The sequence below is a fragment of the Arachis stenosperma genome, chromosome 5 (assembly GCF_014773155.1).
Source record: "Arachis stenosperma cultivar V10309 chromosome 5, arast.V10309.gnm1.PFL2, whole genome shotgun sequence".
NCBI lineage: Eukaryota > Viridiplantae > Streptophyta > Magnoliopsida > Fabales > Fabaceae > Arachis > Arachis stenosperma.
The window spans coordinates 136,496,461-136,515,536 of NC_080381.1; the positions used below are offsets into that span (position 1 = coordinate 136,496,461).

At 33.0% G+C, this 19,076-nt stretch overlaps 3 protein-coding genes and 1 pseudogene across 4 annotated transcripts; 2 read left to right on the plus strand and 2 right to left on the minus strand.

Annotated features, from left to right (window-relative positions):
* Window positions 1-5,178: 5,178 nt before the first annotated feature.
* On the plus strand, window positions 5,179-8,885 carry LOC130982151 (calcium-dependent protein kinase 26). Its single transcript, XM_057906027.1, has 5 exons — window positions 5,179-5,405; window positions 5,810-6,694; window positions 6,792-7,088; window positions 7,826-8,233; window positions 8,315-8,885. The coding sequence occupies exons 2-5, from the start codon at window positions 6,103-6,105 to the stop codon at window positions 8,581-8,583; spliced, it is 1,566 nt and encodes a 521-aa protein (XP_057762010.1). The 5' UTR covers window positions 5,179-5,405; window positions 5,810-6,102; the 3' UTR covers window positions 8,584-8,885.
* Window positions 8,886-9,491: 606 nt separating this feature from the next.
* On the minus strand, window positions 9,492-11,734 carry LOC130982245 (uncharacterized). Of its 2 annotated transcripts, none has more exons than XM_057906159.1 (8): window positions 11,567-11,734; window positions 11,314-11,487; window positions 11,136-11,183; window positions 11,008-11,054; window positions 10,223-10,286; window positions 10,093-10,136; window positions 9,838-9,895; window positions 9,492-9,741 (listed from the first exon to the last, which is right to left on the minus strand). In XM_057906159.1, the coding sequence occupies exons 2-8, from the start codon at window positions 11,458-11,460 to the stop codon at window positions 9,691-9,693; spliced, it is 459 nt and encodes a 152-aa protein (XP_057762142.1). In that variant the 5' UTR covers window positions 11,461-11,487; window positions 11,567-11,734; the 3' UTR covers window positions 9,492-9,690. The 2 variants fall into 2 exon arrangements, with proteins under 2 accessions (XP_057762142.1, XP_057762141.1); XM_057906158.1 differs by having other exon boundaries at window positions 11,314-11,467; window positions 11,567-11,726.
* Window positions 11,735-15,438: 3,704 nt separating this feature from the next.
* Window positions 15,439-16,727, plus strand: LOC130983189 (uncharacterized; annotated as a pseudogene).
* Window positions 16,728-16,920: 193 nt separating this feature from the next.
* LOC130981479 (F-box/kelch-repeat protein At3g18720-like) lies at window positions 16,921-18,143 on the minus strand. Its single transcript, XM_057905071.1, has 2 exons — window positions 17,256-18,143; window positions 16,921-17,081 (listed from the first exon to the last, which is right to left on the minus strand). Exons 1-2 carry the CDS (start codon window positions 18,141-18,143, stop codon window positions 16,923-16,925), a joined length of 1,047 nt encoding a protein of 348 aa, XP_057761054.1. The 3' UTR covers window positions 16,921-16,922.
* Window positions 18,144-19,076: the final 933 nt, after the last annotated feature.

Below are 19,076 nucleotides of genomic sequence, written 5' to 3' on the forward strand. Positions count from 1 at the left end.
TAGCATCCTGACCCACTGCCGATAGAATTTGTCCACCAAATTGAGTTTTCAAGAAAGCACCGTCCAGTCCAATCAACGGTCGGCATCCGGCTTTGAAACCACTCTTGCAACCACTCAAGCACACATACATTTTATCAAATACTGGATCAGACTCAGGTTGGGGAGTGCAACAAATTTCAACTGTTGATCCAGGGTTAGTCTTGAGAAGTGTAAGACCATAATCCCTCAGCATTTTGTATTGTTCCTTTTCATCCCCAAACACAGCATTACGTGCATCAAAGAGGGCCCTTGATATTGAGTTCTTGTTCAAGGTCAAGTCAAACCTTGACTTGAAGTAAGTGGCTGCATCACAATGCTTAAAATTGGGGTACTTCCTAATCTTCTTGACTAGTTTACTCGCCACCCAATTTCTGTTAGCTGCCCTGTTCTTATCTTCCCTTGGGCATGTGTGATCATTAAGGAATGTCTTTATTTGCCAACAAGTATCTTCATGATCCCTTGATGCATACACCACCCATGGACATCCTTTCACCTGACATGTAGCCCTCATCCTCACGTTGTCATTTTTTCTGAACCTAATCCGTCTACCCTCTTGGATTGTGAACTCCCTTACAGCCTCCTTAAAGTCCCATTTTGTGTTGAATTTCATGCCAACTTCCATTTGCAGATCTCCAAACCTTATACCTTCTCTGAACACAGGACAAAAATCTTCGGAGTCCTCATCTGCCCCCTCATCCTCTGAATTGGGGGGAGTTTTCATTTCTTCAGAATGCCATGAATTTGCCCCGTCTGAGTCAGCCCCTGGATCATATGCATTATATGCATCATCCCCTGTTCCACCCACAAAGCCTAGGTCCACATCCCCATCTGAGACCTCCTCAACAAATGCATCATCCTCACTCATAACTTGCTCTTTATCCTTAGCAAACGCAGCAGCAGGAGAATGTTTAAATTTGATGTCTTCCTTAATAGTCTTAGCCTTACAAACATCATTATCATAATCATCATCATCATACGAAGAACTATCTTCGATCCTTGGCTCATACAAACTATCTTCATCACTATCATATGAATCAGACGATAGTGCATCACCTCCCTCCTGTCCTGCTTTCAACACTGCCTTTCCCTTAGCAACACTCCTCGTACAAGGCCTAAAATTAGGGGTGGTTGTTGTCTTTTTCTTCTTCAAGGTGGATTTTAGTGTGGAGTTGGATGTTGCTGTTGACACACTTTTAGGGAGAATAGGCTTCGTAGGAGGATTCGACTTTGAATTGGTAGGAGGCTTTGGCTTTTGATTAGTAGGATGCTTCGGCTGTGGATTAGTAGGAGGCTTTGCAAATTGATTAGTAGGAGGCTTCAGCTGTGGATTAGTGGAAGGTTTTGGCTTTTGATAAGTAGCAGGCTTTGCCTGTGATTGATCATTTGGATTGGGAAGAGGCTTCTCCTGACTTGGAGGTTTTGGATTGGTGACAAATTCTGGCATAGTTGGAGATGTTGGATTACTAGGAGGAGTCGGATTAATTTGAGGGTTCGGAATGTTAATGGTGTTGACAGGCGTTGCCTTGTCTTGGGGGGATTCACTGTTGGGGTTCCTCACTTTGTCATTAGGAGTGACCATGGCACCTTCTTCTTTTGCATCCATGCCAGCCTTTTCCTCCTCATCTTGTAAATAATCTGGAGATGACACCCCATGTTCAAAATACACATCCACCAATCCATTATTCTTGTGAGCAAGGAAACACATCTCTCTAAGCTCATTGTCACTGTTTAGATTCCTTAATCCAGTTTCTAACGTCCTCCCGGGAACTAGCCACCAACAATGAAGGATCTTGTCATAGCCTAACTCCTTGTAATAATTCCTTATGAAGAAAACGTCCAAGGTATCCTCATCCAGATCACCTAGGCAGGTTAAGTTATCAGGGGTATATCTCAGTTTTCCTTCATCATCTTTCTCAAAGTTTCCTCCATGATGAAACATTATATTCAACAACACATCCATCTGCACCAACAAATCAAAACCATTAAAACTCACACAATCATATCACACGACTTCAACATCGATTAAAATCCCTATACATTAATATCACAGTCACCACCATGCATTAACCCACTATTGAAAAAACCTCTGTTTTATTGCAAAAAAACAGAGCATATACACATCAAACCCTTTGCCCTAACAAAAATTCTTAAACACAATCCTTTAAGGTAATGCAGCCATGAAACTCTAGGACAACCCAACACAGTAACAAGACAATCATACACCTTCATCATAATTTGATTCATAAAATAAATTCAAAAATTATTTCAACCAACACATACCTTCAACAACGCAGAAGACAGAGAAACCACTTGACTAAGGAACACCAAACTCTTCAAACGACGTCTGACAGTGGAGGAGATGGGGAAGACGAAGCTAGGTCGCTGCCATTGATGGGAGAATGAGAAGACGAAGACTGAGCGTGGTGGAGAGGAGAGGAAGTGTGAGAGTGTTCAAACAAATATGGGACTGAAGGCAAACCGTTTTCAAGGGATGGAGCGTATGAACGACGTCGTTTACTTCTTCATTGGGCGCCAAATCGATACTGCGTCGTTTTGCTTGGCTCCAGCGTGGCAAGGGAGGTGCCAGATCATCCTTCCGTTTGCTGAGTTGGCGTCGGAAAGGGTTGAAGGACAACTATGGGTCCCGGAGTAAAATGTCAGGGATGCTTTTAGTGAATTTTGAAAGTCAGGGACAAGTATGGGTAACTCGCCCAATCTCAGGGACCACTTTGGGGTTTTAGTTAATTTAGTTTTATTTTTTTTTATTCTTTCTCTTTTGTTTTTCGTTACCTCACCCCAAAAAAAAAAGACTATGGGGCCTTTCTAATAGACTGTTAAAGAATTTTTAAAAATAAAATAAAATAAAAATAACAATAAATTCGAATATAATTAATTGAAGTAAGTCTAAATTATCCATTTAATGTTTAGTATGTAGTCAAAATAGTTTTGAACTACGTTAATAAGAAGAGTAAAGTATCGTTTTTGTTTCCAACGTTTGGAGTAAATTCTATTTGTGTCTCTAACATTTGTAAAAGTGATTCAATGTTATCTTGCCATCGATTACACATCATGAACGCTTTAATTTGAGTTTTAAAAATCTCTTCTTGAAGTTAGAATACAAATGTCTGTCATAGAATCAATAATCCACTTCGAAAAATAGCTTATCAAAAGTTGAAACTAATTCCTACAATATTTACATAATTTACTTTTCTAAGGGACATAATTGAATCTAAACACAAATAATGAGTATAATATTAAAATCGAACACATCCAAGTGAGACGTAATTGAAAATGAATATATTCAAGTGAGAATAATTGAAAAATATAATCTGATTTGTTAATATAATTGATAGTGGGATAATATTGAATCACTTTTATAAACGTTGGGGATACAAATAGGACGATTTAAATGTTAGAGATATAAATAGAACTTACGTCAAATATTGAGAACAAAAACCATATTTTACTCTAGTAAGAATTAGTTTTTCAAAATTTATTTAACGTGAATCAAATTAATATACCAAAACAAAAAGTACCCCCAAAAAATCACCACAATCCCCAAGGCCATGTATGTTTCCTAGTTCCTTCTCATTTTACTCAAATACATTAAACTCTTCATAATGATGCAGACAATCATGGGAAATAGATTATTTAATAGTCAATATTTAGTATATAGTAAATTGTTTTGAGAAGCTAGTTTTAATGATGAAGACCAATTAACACTTGTAGATCTTGACAACTGAATGACTTGGAGATTATTCCATTCATTGGAATGTTGAAAATGAAGATTTTTTTTCTGAAGTGACCAACTACGTGATCTCAATCATGTACACTTAAATAGTAATAGTTCATAATAAGAATATAATTGATTTAATTCTAACATTAAATTATTTTATTGAAATAGATAAAAAATAATAATTAAATCAATTTATAAATCTATAGATTTATATTATTTATTAGGGGTGTTAAAAATTTTCAAGAGGCGGGAATCCCTACGGGGACCGTTCCGAATGGGATTCTAATGGTGGAAAATTTTTTCTGTGGGGATGGAGAGCGAACACAGGGACCGAGCAGGAATTCCCGTCCCATCTCCGATAATTCTTCGAATTTTTTAACTTACTTAATAATTCTTACTTTATTTTTAATATAGGAAATTTTTTAGTAATTTCACTCATTGAAAAACCTAATTCTATTATTGAAAATTTTATTTTATAGACTATGATTTGCTATGTTATATTTCTAGACTTATAATATTAAATAAGATATGTTTGTGTGTTTGTAATAATATTTTGTAGTTTATTTTTTTTATATTTTTATTATAATTTCCATATGAAAATTAAACATAAAGAAACGAGGAATGTGGCCTCACAAAGAATGTGGGAAACTTAAAAAACAGGAATGAGGACAATTATTTTTCCATGACAAAAAACGGGACGGAGATGGAAATTAATTCTAGGGGCGCGGTCCATCCGCCCTATTGACATTCCTATTATTTATAATAACTAAACTCAAATTCCTTATTTTTTATAAAATTTTGTTGAAATTTAAATAAAGGGTTATATACACAAGTATTAGCTCATCATAGGTGTCCAGTGTCCTACTTTTTTTTTTATTTAACCAAACTAAAGCTATCCCGAAATTGTAGAAATGCATGGAGGAGTTTTATTATACACAAGAGCAGAGAGAAGAATAGGTGGTGGTGGACCTTGGATTTAAGGAGAATAGACGGGTATGGAGAGACAAAGAGAATGACAATGATGACGGTAGATGAGTTTAGAAAGAAATAAATATTAAAAGTCAAATATTTTTGGAATTTTGAAAAATATGGTATGATATATTTCATAATTAAATTTATAGGGATCAATGGAATATAGATGAAAAACTGGATTGGGATTAAAAGCGATTTATATTAGCAAATTTGATTTAACGAAAATTTGGATACTAATTTGACTTGTTAATAAAAATTAAGAGATTATTTTAATTATTGATTATTTTCAAATAGTATAATTTATTAATTATTTGTTTAAAATAATATATATTAATATTGTAAGTATATTGGGTATATAAAATACTTAAATGGCTGGATAATGATTTTATAAATAAATAAAATAAGAGAAGCTATAGAGGAAATGAATGAAGCAAAAAGATTTATTTAGTTGTTAATAGAATAATAATAATTAGTGGTAGGTGTTGGCATCGTTGAGAAAAAGGCTTTTGGTGAATTTGAAAACACACATGAAAACAAAGCAGTCTCAGCAAAGTAAGCGCTGTTTGTAGCTGTTGTTGTTGTTGTTGTTGGGAGGGGGTTTCTGTCCCAATCCTCACACAACACGTAACACGCACGGGGACACCGCTCTCTCAAACTGGTGAGTGGTTTTGGTTTCTGCTGTGGATCTGGGGTTGTTTACCGAGCTCTGAATTCTGATTTCACTTCTTGTCTTTTGTTGTTTTTCGCTTCTGGGTTTTGCTGCTTTTCTCCTTTGGGTCTTGTTTTTCACAGGATCATGTGTGTCTCTTCTGGAAATTCAGCTTCAATTTTTGTTTTTTGGAAGGGGGGATGGGGGGAGGGGATTAGATTACTACCTTGGGGTGTGGTAGAATCTGTTTCAAAGTTTTTATTTTGCTGAAATTGTGAGCTAGGGGGAGCTAGAATATTGAAATTATTGCAACTTTTGATCTCAGTGGTTTGAATTGTTCAATGAACCTTGCCCTATTTCAGCATTGTTTTGTGAAGTGGTTGATTATCATTGCCGTGGTTTTTCTTTTGCAGATCAACTGCTCTGGTTGAATTCAAAAGGAGAGAGAGGTGGTCCTCGCTGGTTCAGGTTCATGGTATCGTGTGCCTTACGCGGAGTCTCTTTGTCAAAACATTTTGGCTTTTAAAGCTTGAAAAAAGGGTTTTTGGTGTATGATTGTCTCAGCAAGAAAATCAAAGGCTTCCCCTTTGTGCTTGGTAATACTCTTTTGTTAAAAGGGTAGTTTCAATATCCTGAACTAGAAATTTCAACTATCACTTCTGGGTTTTGACCTTTTGTTTTGAGGAGCGAGGATTTGTGTTTTGGTATGGCTATTGCCAAGAGTAACAACAATAGCAGCAATGAGCCTTCTACTTCATACAAGTGTTACAAAGTAGCAGGCTTGACCGAAACCATATTAGACACAAATCATACTGCTAATTTGAAAGATCGATATGTTCTTGGGGAACAGTTAGGCTGGGGACAATTTGGTGTCATCAGAGCTTGTTCTGATAAGCTGACAGGAGAGCTTTTGGCTTGCAAATCAATTGCTAAGGATAGGTTGGTTACGTCAGAGGATCTGCGAAGCGTGAAGCTTGAGATCGAGATCATGGCTAGGTTGTCTGGGCACCCGAATGTCGTCGATCTCAAAGCTGTTTATGAAGAAGATGATTTTGTTCATTTGGTGATGGAGCTTTGTGCTGGAGGGGAGCTGTTCCACAGGTTAGAGAAGCACGGGCAGTTTTCTGAATCTGAAGCCAGGGTTATCTTTAGGCACCTTATGAAGGTGGTTTTGTATTGCCATGAAAATGGTGTTGTTCATAGAGATTTGAAGCCCGAGAATATTCTCCTTGCTACTAGAGCATCATCATCTCCAATCAAATTGGCCGATTTTGGGCTCGCAACCTACATCAAACCTGGTACTTCCATCCTTGCAGATTATTAGTCTTCTTTTGCTCAAGCGGAAAAAAACAATATGTGATATTTATCTTAAGATGTTGCGCTTTGTTTAAGCAGGACAAAGTTTGCATGGGCTAGTTGGGAGTCCGTTCTATATCGCTCCTGAGGTATTGGCAGGTTCATATAACCAGGCTGCTGATGTGTGGAGTGCAGGGGTTATTCTTTACATTCTATTAAGTGGGATGCCTCCATTTTGGGGGAAGACCAAATCCCAGATATTCGATGCTGTTAAGGCGGCTGCGCTAAGGTTTCCTTCCGATCCTTGGGACCACATTTCTCAGTCAGCGAAGGATTTGATCAGGGGAATGCTCTGTACAGAACCTTCTCGAAGGCTTACCGCCGAGGAGGTTTTAGGTAACTTTTTCTTTCCTTGGGCTGTTAATGTGAATCTAGTGAAGCTGTTTTGTTTAGATTTGTTATTGAAGTAGTAAGAGAGCATTTTAGAATTTAGACAAGTAGGATGATCACAAATCTACCAAGATGATACTATTACTCAAAATTGAATGTGAAGAGGCATACATTTACCATATATGTATCACATAACTCCCGCAAACCTTCGCCGTCTCTTTTCTTTTACCTAATATTTGAAGGATATAAATATCACCTTGTGCATTTATAAATACTCAGCATGTTTTCTTAGGCATTCCCCCAGATTTCTCTTTTTCAATGTTGTAATATTTTACCACCATGAAGCGTAAGAGTTTTGTTTTTGATATCTCTAACTCATCAATTGGTTACATGAAGAGCAAATGATGTCATATGTTATTTGTTGGCTTTTTTTTTTTCAAAGGTCGTGTGCTTCTTGTTTTGATGATATTCAGGGAAAATATTTTTAGTGGATTAGGTAACTGCACTAAAGAAAACATTTTAAAGTATTGCTGTGTTGTAATTACAATTACATCTTACACTCTTTCTATTATTCTTTATCGAACACAAGTTAATTAGATGGATTGTAGTTCTTATTTAATATGTTTTAACCCTCGCGAACCACTCCCAAGCGATAAAAAGCACAGGAAGAAGAATAAGACACAAAATGAGAAAGAAATCAAATAATATATTTTCTGATGCTCTTATGAACTTCCCCTTCATAGATCATTGCTGGATGGAAAGCAATCAAACAGATCCTGAACAACTAAGTGAGCATAAAACCGGAAGTTGTGAAGAATGGGATGTTGGTGGTGGCTCATTCTCTGCCTCTTTTATGTCCAGGAGTCAGGATATCAGCTTTGGTGCTGGTTCGCCTACTTGCGATGCTCAATCACCTACATTCACATGCAGATCATCATTTTCGTCGTTTCTCGTGGAACCAGTTACTCCTTGTTTGGTTTCTGGTGGGTTTTCATTTCAGAGCACCAAAGATTCCGAAGGCGTGGAATTTTCTTCTCCTGTTCAATCAATGCTCAGCTTTTCATTTATTAGTCCCGGTTCCGTTGTTGAGCAAAAGAGCTGTAAATTGGAGCGCTCAACTAACACAGCTGCAATAGATACGCTTGCTGGAGGTATGTGTAAATGTTTTTGGTTTAACTTTATTTACTTTTTCTTAGATACTCCAGTCTGATTATGTTCGCGATTTATTCCAGAAGCAAGCTTGGGAAATTTGCTTCTTCTATCGGAGTCTCCCCCTTGCATCGTCGGACTTGATGTTAAAGAATCGAACCGGAAGCCTGCAGAGACTAAAAGGGCAGGTGGAGTGAATGGACAACGGGTAATGGGAATCCACAACAAGAGAAACCGGACAATTGGACTTGGCGATTGCGAGCAACTAGATCTTGTGGTGACTGAGTCAATCATCCGCTGGTCGTCGTGCACACAACTCCCTACATCTTTGAGATCATCACTTGTCTGCTAAAACCAGATAGACTTCTTGAGAGATTAATCAAACAGCTCCATGTTGTGCCTAAGTGGGCGCATACCTGCACAAATTTTGCCTAACGCATTGTATATGTTTTCTCTTTTGCGTTGTTGATACTGTCTTTATGCTGGTGTGATGCTGTGATTTGTAGTATAGATTCTGATTGAGTTCTAATTGCTCAGTTTCTTGTTTTTCCTTCATTCCCTTTTAATGTTAAGTAGCTTGTTAAGTGTATGTTATAATCGGGTTTCTATACTTAATGATAAAGCTGCATGGCATGCTTTTGAGTTTTGAGCGTATTTTCTGATTTAATTTCTTTTATTTATTAAATCAGATCTATTAGCAAATCAATTATAACTAATTGATTTGATTAATTTATTATATGTATAATAGAGCTACAAATAAAACAAGGAACATAGATGTTGTGGGATGAATTGAAACTGAAAGAGATTTGGCCTATGGAAGAGGTGTGTGCTTGATAACCCTCTTCTATATATATATATTTTAATGCCTATTGCAGAAATCTAAATATGATGCTAAGTAATTTTTATTTTTAACTTATAGATTTTTTCCCTCTTAAACCTCAACTATAGATGCCACATTAGCATTATTGTTTGTCATCATAGCTTCTTCTATTTAAATCTTTGAGAAGCAATTTTTGGTAATTTACTCAATTTTAATAAATTTCATTAGTTGAATTAAAAATGGAAAAGAATCTATTTTATTCATAACTGTTAAAATCTCGATTTACCTCTTAAAATTTTTTGATATTATGATTTTAAATAAATAAATTAATTTTATTATTTGATTTTATTATTAAACTTGTTATAATGCCATGTTTTAGTACTTAATTTGCTTTTTCGGTTGAGATTATCAACGAAAAGTTTATGATGGGACCATCGATATAAAATCCAGTAACTGCTTTCACTCATTTCATGTATAATTAGTCCAAATTTGTAAAACATATCAAATGATCAAATACTTGAATCCAGCATACCCATATTAAGCACATTCGTAGCTAAATTACAAAAAGAAAAACAACAGCAAAAAAACAAAAACAAAAACAAAAACAGATTCATAATTTGGCATTTCATGAGCAATTTGTCACCAAAGGCCATTGTCCATCACAGCCGAAATGATGCCTTTAAGTGTTTCCTGCATGACATTGAAAGTAGCATTGCTCGGTATTTCTTTCTTTTCTTTTTCAATTTTGGACCTTCAGTAGAGAAAAGCATATACCAGTGTATGTACCTTAGAATGGTCTTTAAGACCAAGCGAGAGCACCAGTGGCTTAGAGGAGCCAGAGAGACTACAAATTAGGAATAGGGTATATATCAATATAATTTAGCTAAGTTGCACAAGCACAAGTATGTCTTAAAAGCATCTCTTGTAATGGATCTTTGTATTCTGAACGTCGAACGTTTTTTGGCTGAAATTACAATACCGGAAACACTACAGAAGATGTGCAATTTCAACAAGTTTCTCCTAACAAGGAAGAGTAGTTACCTTATCTTCTCAATCAGTTGACGGGCACACGCAGCCAACATTGGCTGCAGCAAATGAAGTTAGCAAAATATAAGGACAACCATCATTTAGAATATCAACGTGAACAAATAATTGCGACAGGAAAGCCTACCTCATCCCGTTTGCCAAATATAACAGAAACATTGAACGTTGGATTAATAGACACACCTTCCTTCCTGGCATTGGAAAAACATGTGATAATGCAAAGCATCACTTTTTTAGAAAGTGCAAGACAATCCTAATTCAAGTTGGCAAAATAGAAAATGGAATTTTCTAAAGTCGTAGTTCTCACAACAATTTTTTCGTGTAGCTGTTTAATTTGAAAGTTCCAATTTCCCCGAAAAAGTAAAATTGCATACACATCTTTAACTTTTAATGAAGTATATTGAAACTTAAAAACAATTTAATGTAATTAAGCCATTCATTATGCCGAGAGTATTATCTAGGTCATCCCAACCAAATTAACCTTAAAGACACCGTCTTCGGCAAACTCTGTTAGTATAAAAAATCTCAGTCTCTAATTACAGACAAACTTCATTGAAAGAATGACCTATCATATCCTACACAATCATTACTTTCCGCCAAAAGATAGATCACCTTCCTTGTATCTAATTATAGAATACTAGTATCTATATTAGAATTCCATAACAACACATTATGCACAAACAACCAAACCTTAACTTCAAGGGGTGGTGTAGTGAATTTCCATGAACCCACATAAGGAGACAGTAGTGAAAGAAATAGGGGAAAAAGTAATGAGAACTTCACAGTTTACAACCAAACATGTACCATGAATTTATCCCAGGAACACAATGGCATGGCTTAATTACTTACAAATATACTCAAATATACTTCATTTCTCAAGCAAAATGTAAACAAAACCAATGGTATAGGTACCTGGCATGCAGTATTGTCCCCATGGTTCCTATTTGAGTGGCTATAACCTGATAAGTGGGTCAAAAGGTTAAGACTGAAGCCATGAAAACATATATGTAGAAGAGGCAAAATGAACAAAGTCCACCTACCTGAAAATGGTCTTCATAACTCATAACAATAATCTGTGTTTTGTTTCCCTGACAAGCACAAATAAACAGGCTCAGTTATATAGAAAGCAAGTAGAGATAATTGCATCCACCCCCTTTTTAATACAAAATTATTTTTTTGTATCAAACAAATATCAAGCTTTTCCACAGGCATGCATACCTTGATTACAACAGATAAATGATTGTGGCGTACAGGAAACTGTGGGAAAGGCAAAGTGCTGGTGTTTGAATTCATTGGCAGAAGTGAAGGTTCTGATTTTGATATGGCACTACTTGATTCATCAACTTGCACAATGGATTGAGTCATTCAGTCACTGCTTTAACACAGTCAACCCTAGCATCACCATTATCACACACAAACACTAAAGTACTAAACCCTAAGCAGACAAACACAGGTAATGGAAAGGGCCTACCTGCACGGTGCAGATGCACGGAGTTGGCAACATGCAGAGGCGCAGAGAGGCGGCGCCAACGGAGGGGGAGGAGCCGATTGGCGCCGAGGCAGAGAGAATGAGAGGGGCGACTGGGCCAGAGGGTGGGAGAACTAGAAACTCAAAAAGACAAAAAATAAAAAAAAAAAGTTATTAAAAATTAAAAATTCACATAGGATTTGTCTTTCACTTAAAAAAAATTAATTTTAAAACAAAAAATCTACTTTTCTTCTTGACTCTATGAAAAATAATGACCCTCCATCACCATTTTCACACAAGGTCTGCTAGAAGCATTGGCCTTCCATCATCGTTCTCACGCAATGTTCCAAGTCTCATCATTTTTACTTAATGAAACATTTGATGGAAGTATTGATCCTCCACCACATTTTCAGACAATATTACATCTGAACAACTTACTGCATATATTCCTTATAAATAATTTTTTTTATCATTTTATCACTATTTTTTATTATTAAATTTGTATTCAAGTGTGGTATAAAATTTCAGTTTTAATTTTATTTTTTTCATATGTAATTTTATAGCTTATTATTATTTTCATAGTTAATTATAACAAGTTCTTCACCTCAATAAAGGAGAAGAGAGTTCTAATAGGAGTATGACACACATTTTATATTTATTTTTTATTTTCACCTACCATATCATACACAATATTAGTGATTAGGTTATGTAAAATCAACATTCAATATTGGAAAGTATTTGTTATCATCGTTATTTTAATATTCATTCTCTTTTGTAAAAAAAAATTATCTTTTGAGTTATTTATCCAAACGTTACAACTTTAAAATAAGTACTTTTATAACTAAAAATCCAAACACAAAATAACTTATTTATAAGCTGTTATTAATAAAAGTCCTTATGTTTTAAGTTCCTTTTCCAAAAGAACTTATTTAAGTTATTTACCCAAACTGGGCCTTAATATGTTTGATTAAATTATTATTTAATAATTTTAAATTATTAATTTTGTATGAAAATATTTATATGTAAATTGTTAGAGAAAATTTTGTTAATTTTTTAGAGATGTTAAAATAAATTTTTTTATTTATAAAATATATATTTTTTGGTAATTTAAATTTTTTTTAATTTATTTTAAATTTGTTGTGTTAACTAATATTAATTTTATTTAATTTTAAAAAAATAAATTATTTTTGATAAAAATATTCTTTAACAAAAGTTTTATTTATTTTTGATTAAATTTTGTTTAATAAAATATCTTTTAACATATTTTTTTACTGATTAAATTGTATTTTTTAAAAAAATTTTAATGACATTCTTTAATAATTTTTTAATTATTAAGAAACTTATTTTGTAAAGATATGAAAGAATGAGATGTTAATTTTTTAAATTTAGAATTTATCCATTTCGACTTATTTTTAAGTTTTGATAAAGTTTTTAATAATTTTCAATAATTTTATGAAATAAATTATTTATTAATATTAATTGTTATATATATTAATAGTGCTAAGATTTTTTTTTAATTTAATGTTAAAATAATAAATATTGATATCGAAAAATTAATAGTAATGTACAAAAATAATTGTTAATAAAATTTTTGGTAAAATCACAATTTAATAATTAAAAAATTATAGAAGAGTATTTTAGGAAAAAATAATTTAACCTTTAAAAAATTTTAAAGAATATTTTTTATAAAAATACAAATTAATCGGTAGAAAAATAATTTGTTAAAGAATATTTTGGTAAAAAAAATTTAATAAAAAAAATTTTACTAGAGAATATTTTTGTAAAAAATAATTAATTTTTTCTTAAAAAAAGTAAAGTTAACTTTAGTTAATATAAACATTTTTAAATGAATTAAAGATGATTTTTTTAAAAGTTATAAAGAAAAAGAATATATATTTTACAAATAGAGAGGAGGAGAATGTCATTTTAATATCTCTAAAAAAAAAGAAGTGAAATTTTTTCAATTTTTTATTATTAAAAAATTATTGAAATGCACAATAGAATAATATAGGACAAATTGTAATCTTAAGAGGGTGAATAATTTGTCGAGTCTAAATTCAAAAATATTTTTCTATAGACAATATTTAAAGTGCCACAAGTAGAGTACATTCAGTATTCTTTATTAGAACTTTTATCCATGAGAAATAATATAGAATTAATATAATTTATTATTTTTGATTAATTAATTATTAATATTCAAAAATATAGACTAAAAATATATTATTAAATTATTAAATTAAAAAATTAGATTAATAATTAAAAATAATAATAAAAAATAATAAATTTTACAAACTCCTAAATATTTCTCTCTACTCAATTGCTATGTACACTCTAAAATGTCATATAGAAAGAGAGTTTATGGAGACATGGAGATCCACGCGAAATTATAGTGAAAATCACCAAGTACTACAATGTTACTACCAAATGGCATGTTTGGTTTAAAGTTATGTGTAGACTATAGTACGTCCCTCAACAATATTTGTTTAAGATTAGTGCTTCATCTCAAATGATCAACTTTGTGTGAGAGATAAAACTTTCTACGAAGATCCTTGCTTAATGTTACAAATTGAATCCCAATCCATGTTAGGAGGAACTTTGAACTGGATGCAATACCACTTAACACCATGTTGAGGAAATTTGACCTCCTTATGTAAATGTTGATCATAATAATAATAATAATAATAATAATAATAATAATAATAATATATTCTATAAAATAATTTTTTACCAGTCCTCTATAGCCATAGATAAAAAGTAAAACCCACTAATATCACTTGTAATAGCATTTAAATCAATAGCATTTTTTGTTTTGCCACGATTGAAAGGTTAATCAAGTTCTGTTAATAATTCCTTTTTGTATAAAAATTATAAAATGAAAGGCTGTCTTCTTTGGCAGTTGTGTACTTTAAATCATGCTATCATATATCAATTCCTTTTAAGTTTTAATTTACAAAATTATAACAAAAGGAATACCAATATTTAGTTAGTTCAAGAGATTCGATACTTATTCTCTTTTAGTAGTGAACCAATGGATTTTCATACTCTAAAAAATAATAATTATAACAATAAGAAAAGAGAATGAAAGAGCAAAAACCAAAAGAGCCGCCCCACGATTATAAAGTACAGTTTGAATGCTTGGGATTTATGTATGTGTTGATGATGAGAACGGGCAATAACAGATCCACTACTAATGATGTTGTTGCTACACTCTTCAGAGAGAGACAGGGAAACGCCTCAAAGCTTCAATGTCTCCTTTGCCAAAAGCAATTGGAACTTTAATTTCCCAACATTTTTGGGTAATGAGACATTGAAAACATGGCACATTATTGTCCAATCCTTTTAGTGACCCTATACCTATAGTATGAGGAGAACAACTAAGTTACTATGCAATGGTTTATCCCTGCCACGTTGCACAATGATGTTGATTAATAAAAAAGAGGGACAAAAGATTATTCATTATGATTCCATGCTATATCATGGCATTATCGCCTCTCATGTTCTCAAACATAATGAAACATTTATATGCCAAAAAACTTGGAGCAGACGTGTGGATAACATTATATTTTGCTTTTCAAAGGAAACAATCATTAACTTGTGGATATAAGATTATCATGACAAGGGTTGAAAACTTGAAATGCTATTGCATCTTGTATGACCCATGTGGATACTACAAAATATAATGTCAAGATTTTTTTTGGTTATCTTGTTCATGTTATGGGCAAGTGAATGGTTTTATGGTAAAAGCTGTTTATTAATTTACCGAAAAATAAAAGAAACTGTTTATTCGGAAGATCCTTCATTTTTCAGGGAATAGAGGTGGCATAGGCCATGTAGTGTAGATTTGTATTTATACTCAAAAATAAAAAATATATTGATGCAATTCCTTAACTCCAATGCTATTAACGAATTGCAAGTGTTGGCTACTGATTGCACAAAGGAAAGACCCCAAGTGAAGAAGATAAGAGATTCGCAGCCACAGACCAACCCAGCCTCTTGTTCTTTTATTGGCCTCAGGATGAGGCATATAAGATTTTGGATTTTTTTCGAAAAATAATTCCTGTTAGAGACACACCATAGGAGCTGTAAAATGAACTCCTTAAGTGCACCAATTCCATGCAAATTTTACACAAAGGAACCAAATCTTAGAAGAGGAAGAAGAAGCAGCAGCATTATATTTTCTTCTACATCCTCCACTACAAGCACAACCACCATTAAACCCTCAAAAGATGAGTCTTACACTGTTAGTTTCAAGACACAAAGGGCTTGCAAGCTTGGCATTTCAAGGTACCCTGATTTTGAATATGATGCACAAGGTGGAATTGGAACTGGTTCTGTTGCAAAGGTGGCCACAGATAACATTAATGAGCTTCTTGTTTCATTTGACCTTAAGACACTCTATATTCCACCACTAACTAATTCTACAACCAAGTTTCTGGGTTGCCACTGCCCCCATTCTTAAAGATTGATATAGTCCCAGAAGCATTCTAAGGAACCATTAACCAAGACTCTGGCAAGGTAATCAATTTAATCTCATAGGAGATTAGTCTTTGAACTCTACAATTTTATATATATGGCAAAGTAATTCTTACATCAATAGTGGGAATTGAACTTAAATTCTTGTTAGATACGATATTTATTAACTGTGCCAATCATCTTTGTAACAAGCTAGGTTGATTTTGAATTCAAGGCCAAGTTCTTGTTTTCTGCTGGGAGTATCTACATGGCTCCACCACTAATGATGAAGACAGTGTTGACATCTGAAGAATCGAAGGGTGACATGAAAAGTGGTAGAGGGAAGAGATTGGATGAAGAGGGGAATTGCGGGCTGGTTGGTGTGGCAAAAATTTATCCAATTGATGATTTTCTCATGAATTCTTTCCTTGCCCTTCCAACTGAGTGCTTTGCTGACCTCAATGCTCTGATCTCAATTTCTGCCTCATCTTAAAGAAGAGATCATCATCACACTTTGGATATTGTTGAAATCTATTTTTAGTCTTTTGTAATAAGTTGGAAATATTGAGCAAAGGTTTCACTGTTTCAGCGAATACATAAGTTAAAATTGGATTAGTTTATTCACTCTAGAGCTTACTGTTATGTGTCTCATAATTTACATTAGTTTATTCTTGAGATTTGGATGTGAAATTTGAGAATGTCACAAGTCATAATATCCATGGCCAATTTACGTAAGCTACATAAACATTAATGTATATAATTATATTTTATAAGTATTTATTGCTTTAAATCAAAATCATAACACTAAAATAGTTTGAAGAACAAGTATTTAAAATAAATAGTAAATAATCTAAACAAAGACTTGGAAAAAGAATATATTAAAATCCAAAGATAAAAACTGACTGAATTAGGGTAGCAACCAAAGGGGAGGACAAAAAAACTTCACATCTAACAATAGTCTATAAAAACGTCTGTTTTCCAAACTAAAGACGCCAAGATCTTGAGCAGCAGCATAGTCAATTGATTTCTCTATCATGTTATCGGAGAAGAATATCTGATTTCCTGTCTTTGGATAAGATGCCGGTATTTGAACAGAAGAAGTAAATCCGATCATTAGTATGTAATCATCCAAATTATAAACTCTTGACCATTTCTTTCCATTTTTTTTCAGTTCATAGATGTCGAATTTGTAAGTTTCATCAAAGCGTCTTCTATTCAAAGGAGTGCGAAAATGTCTTACCAACATTAATAAACTTCCATTGGCACATCCAATCAGATATTTAATCGTTAAAGTGCTTGTGTCAACTCGAGATGGAGGTCTGACTTCATGGATTCCTCCCTCAAGCCGCCCTGATTTTGTCTTTGTATCAAATTCATATAACTGGCCAGCATGGTTTACTGCATATATCTTCTCTCCAAAAAATATAACATCTTCAAACTCGGTATTTCTAGTTGGAAACTCTACCCATCTCATATCATTAGGCTTGTAAAAGGCTAATCGACGTTGAAATCCATATATGGCAGCCGCCATAAAATTATGATTGTTGCAGTCAGGAGGTGAATTTATAACAACCTTCAAAAGTTGAATTTTATGAGTCGAATCGCAATCAAAAGTTTCACTTCTGTCTTGAAAATCCAACAGAGTGTATTCGTCTCCATGATTATCAGGCTCGTACTTAATTACATTAGGAAAAGTTGATATGTGAGGAAGACTAAACTCAACATTTGTAAATGGATTTAACAGTAGCAGGGTACCTTCAGATAAGGATACCATAATTAACCATCCATGAGAAGAACCACGGATGACAGAGTTCTGCATCTGCATGTTTGGCAGCATGACATGGTAGATTCCCCGCTCTTTAAGGCCGTGAGTATCAAGAATTTCTTGACCTGCAACAGGTAATTGCATGAGATGATAGATCTCCTCGTCTTCATAACAATTCTTCTCTGTTTCTTCAGGTATTAGCAGCCACGGAACATTGTTGGCATTGGGAATCTTTGGAAGTTTCAACCTCCATTCTTTGCAAACCAATCCAAGTTGGATATAATCATCGTATGAAAACAACCGTGTTGAAATTTCTAGCAACAAATCTTCATCAATGTGTGCCCATCCATCAATATCACCCATGTCTGAGGTACAAGCAATGATAAGAAAATAGAAATTAAGGATAAAAGAGATAAGAAAAAGACCACACAAAAATATAACAGAAACATAAAAAGATAGATAAATAATTTTTTAAAACTTTTAAAAAAATTGTTCTTAGTAACTTAAGTTACTAAAAAATTTTTGGAAATTCAAAGAATATTTTTTACGATCTAAATTAGAGGGATGAAAAGTCATAAAAAAATAGATGTACGGAAATTAAAAAAATACTAATATAATTACTTTAGTATTAGATCTTTCAATCTTTTTCATAAACAAATCACTCACCTCACTTAATCACACAATAAAAATGCGAATAAAGTAACTAACGAATTTTATTCACTAAATTGTCTCAAAATATTTAAATAGACCTCTAAAAGACTAACCTAAAAGATAAGATAACTTAATTTAAATAAGATTTGATCATATTAGATTATATCAAATTTGATTTAAATTTAAAATTATAAATATATAATAACTAATTTAAATCGGATTTGATCTTATTAGATTATATCAGATTTAATTTAATTTAAAATTCCTAAAAATACTACTAAATAAATAATAACTAAATCAAATCTTCTAACAATTCCTAACAACAAAACAAACTAAAATATAAGCCTAATAATTTCAAAAATTAATATTAAATTTGTATCTTTCATTGAACTTGAAAAATATTGTTAAACATCTTTTTTCACGCCCCAAAAGACGCTAAGCGCCACACTTTTTAAATAATAAAATAAAAAATAGGGCATAAAAAAATTTTAAAAAGTATAATTTAATAAAATCACAGAGGTAAAATAGAGTTAATTAAAATATTGAGGAACTAAGATAATTAACTAAATGTTGGTAAGTTAAAATATTGAGATTAAATGTAATATTTAAGTGTAATATTTAAAAGTTAAAAGATATAAGAAGAAT

Excerpts from the sequence above, each read along its gene's own strand:
- LOC130981479 (XM_057905071.1), bottom strand. The coding sequence starts at position 18,143 with ATGGGTGATATTGATGGATGGGCACACATTGATGAAGATTTGTTGCTA. Across the intron at positions 17,082-17,255 it reads ATGGAAGTTTATTAATGTTG|ACAGGAAATCAGATATTCTT; the intron begins GTAAGACATTTT and ends TCTTATCCAAAG.
- LOC130982245 (XM_057906159.1), bottom strand. The coding sequence starts at position 11,460 with ATGACTCAATCCATTGTGCAAGTTGATGAATCAAGTAGTGCCATATCA. Across the intron at positions 11,184-11,313 it reads ATTTATCTGTTGTAATCAAG|GGAAACAAAACACAGATTAT; the intron begins GTATGCATGCCT and ends TGTGCTTGTCAG. Across the intron at positions 10,287-11,007 it reads GGGACAATACTGCATGCCAG|GAAGGAAGGTGTGTCTATTA; the intron begins GTACCTATACCA and ends TTCCAATGCCAG.
- LOC130982151 (XM_057906027.1), top strand. The coding sequence starts at position 6,103 with ATGGCTATTGCCAAGAGTAACAACAATAGCAGCAATGAGCCTTCTACT. Across the intron at positions 6,695-6,791 it reads CGCAACCTACATCAAACCTG|GACAAAGTTTGCATGGGCTA; the intron begins GTACTTCCATCC and ends TTGTTTAAGCAG. Across the intron at positions 7,089-7,825 it reads TACCGCCGAGGAGGTTTTAG|ATCATTGCTGGATGGAAAGC; the intron begins GTAACTTTTTCT and ends TCCCCTTCATAG.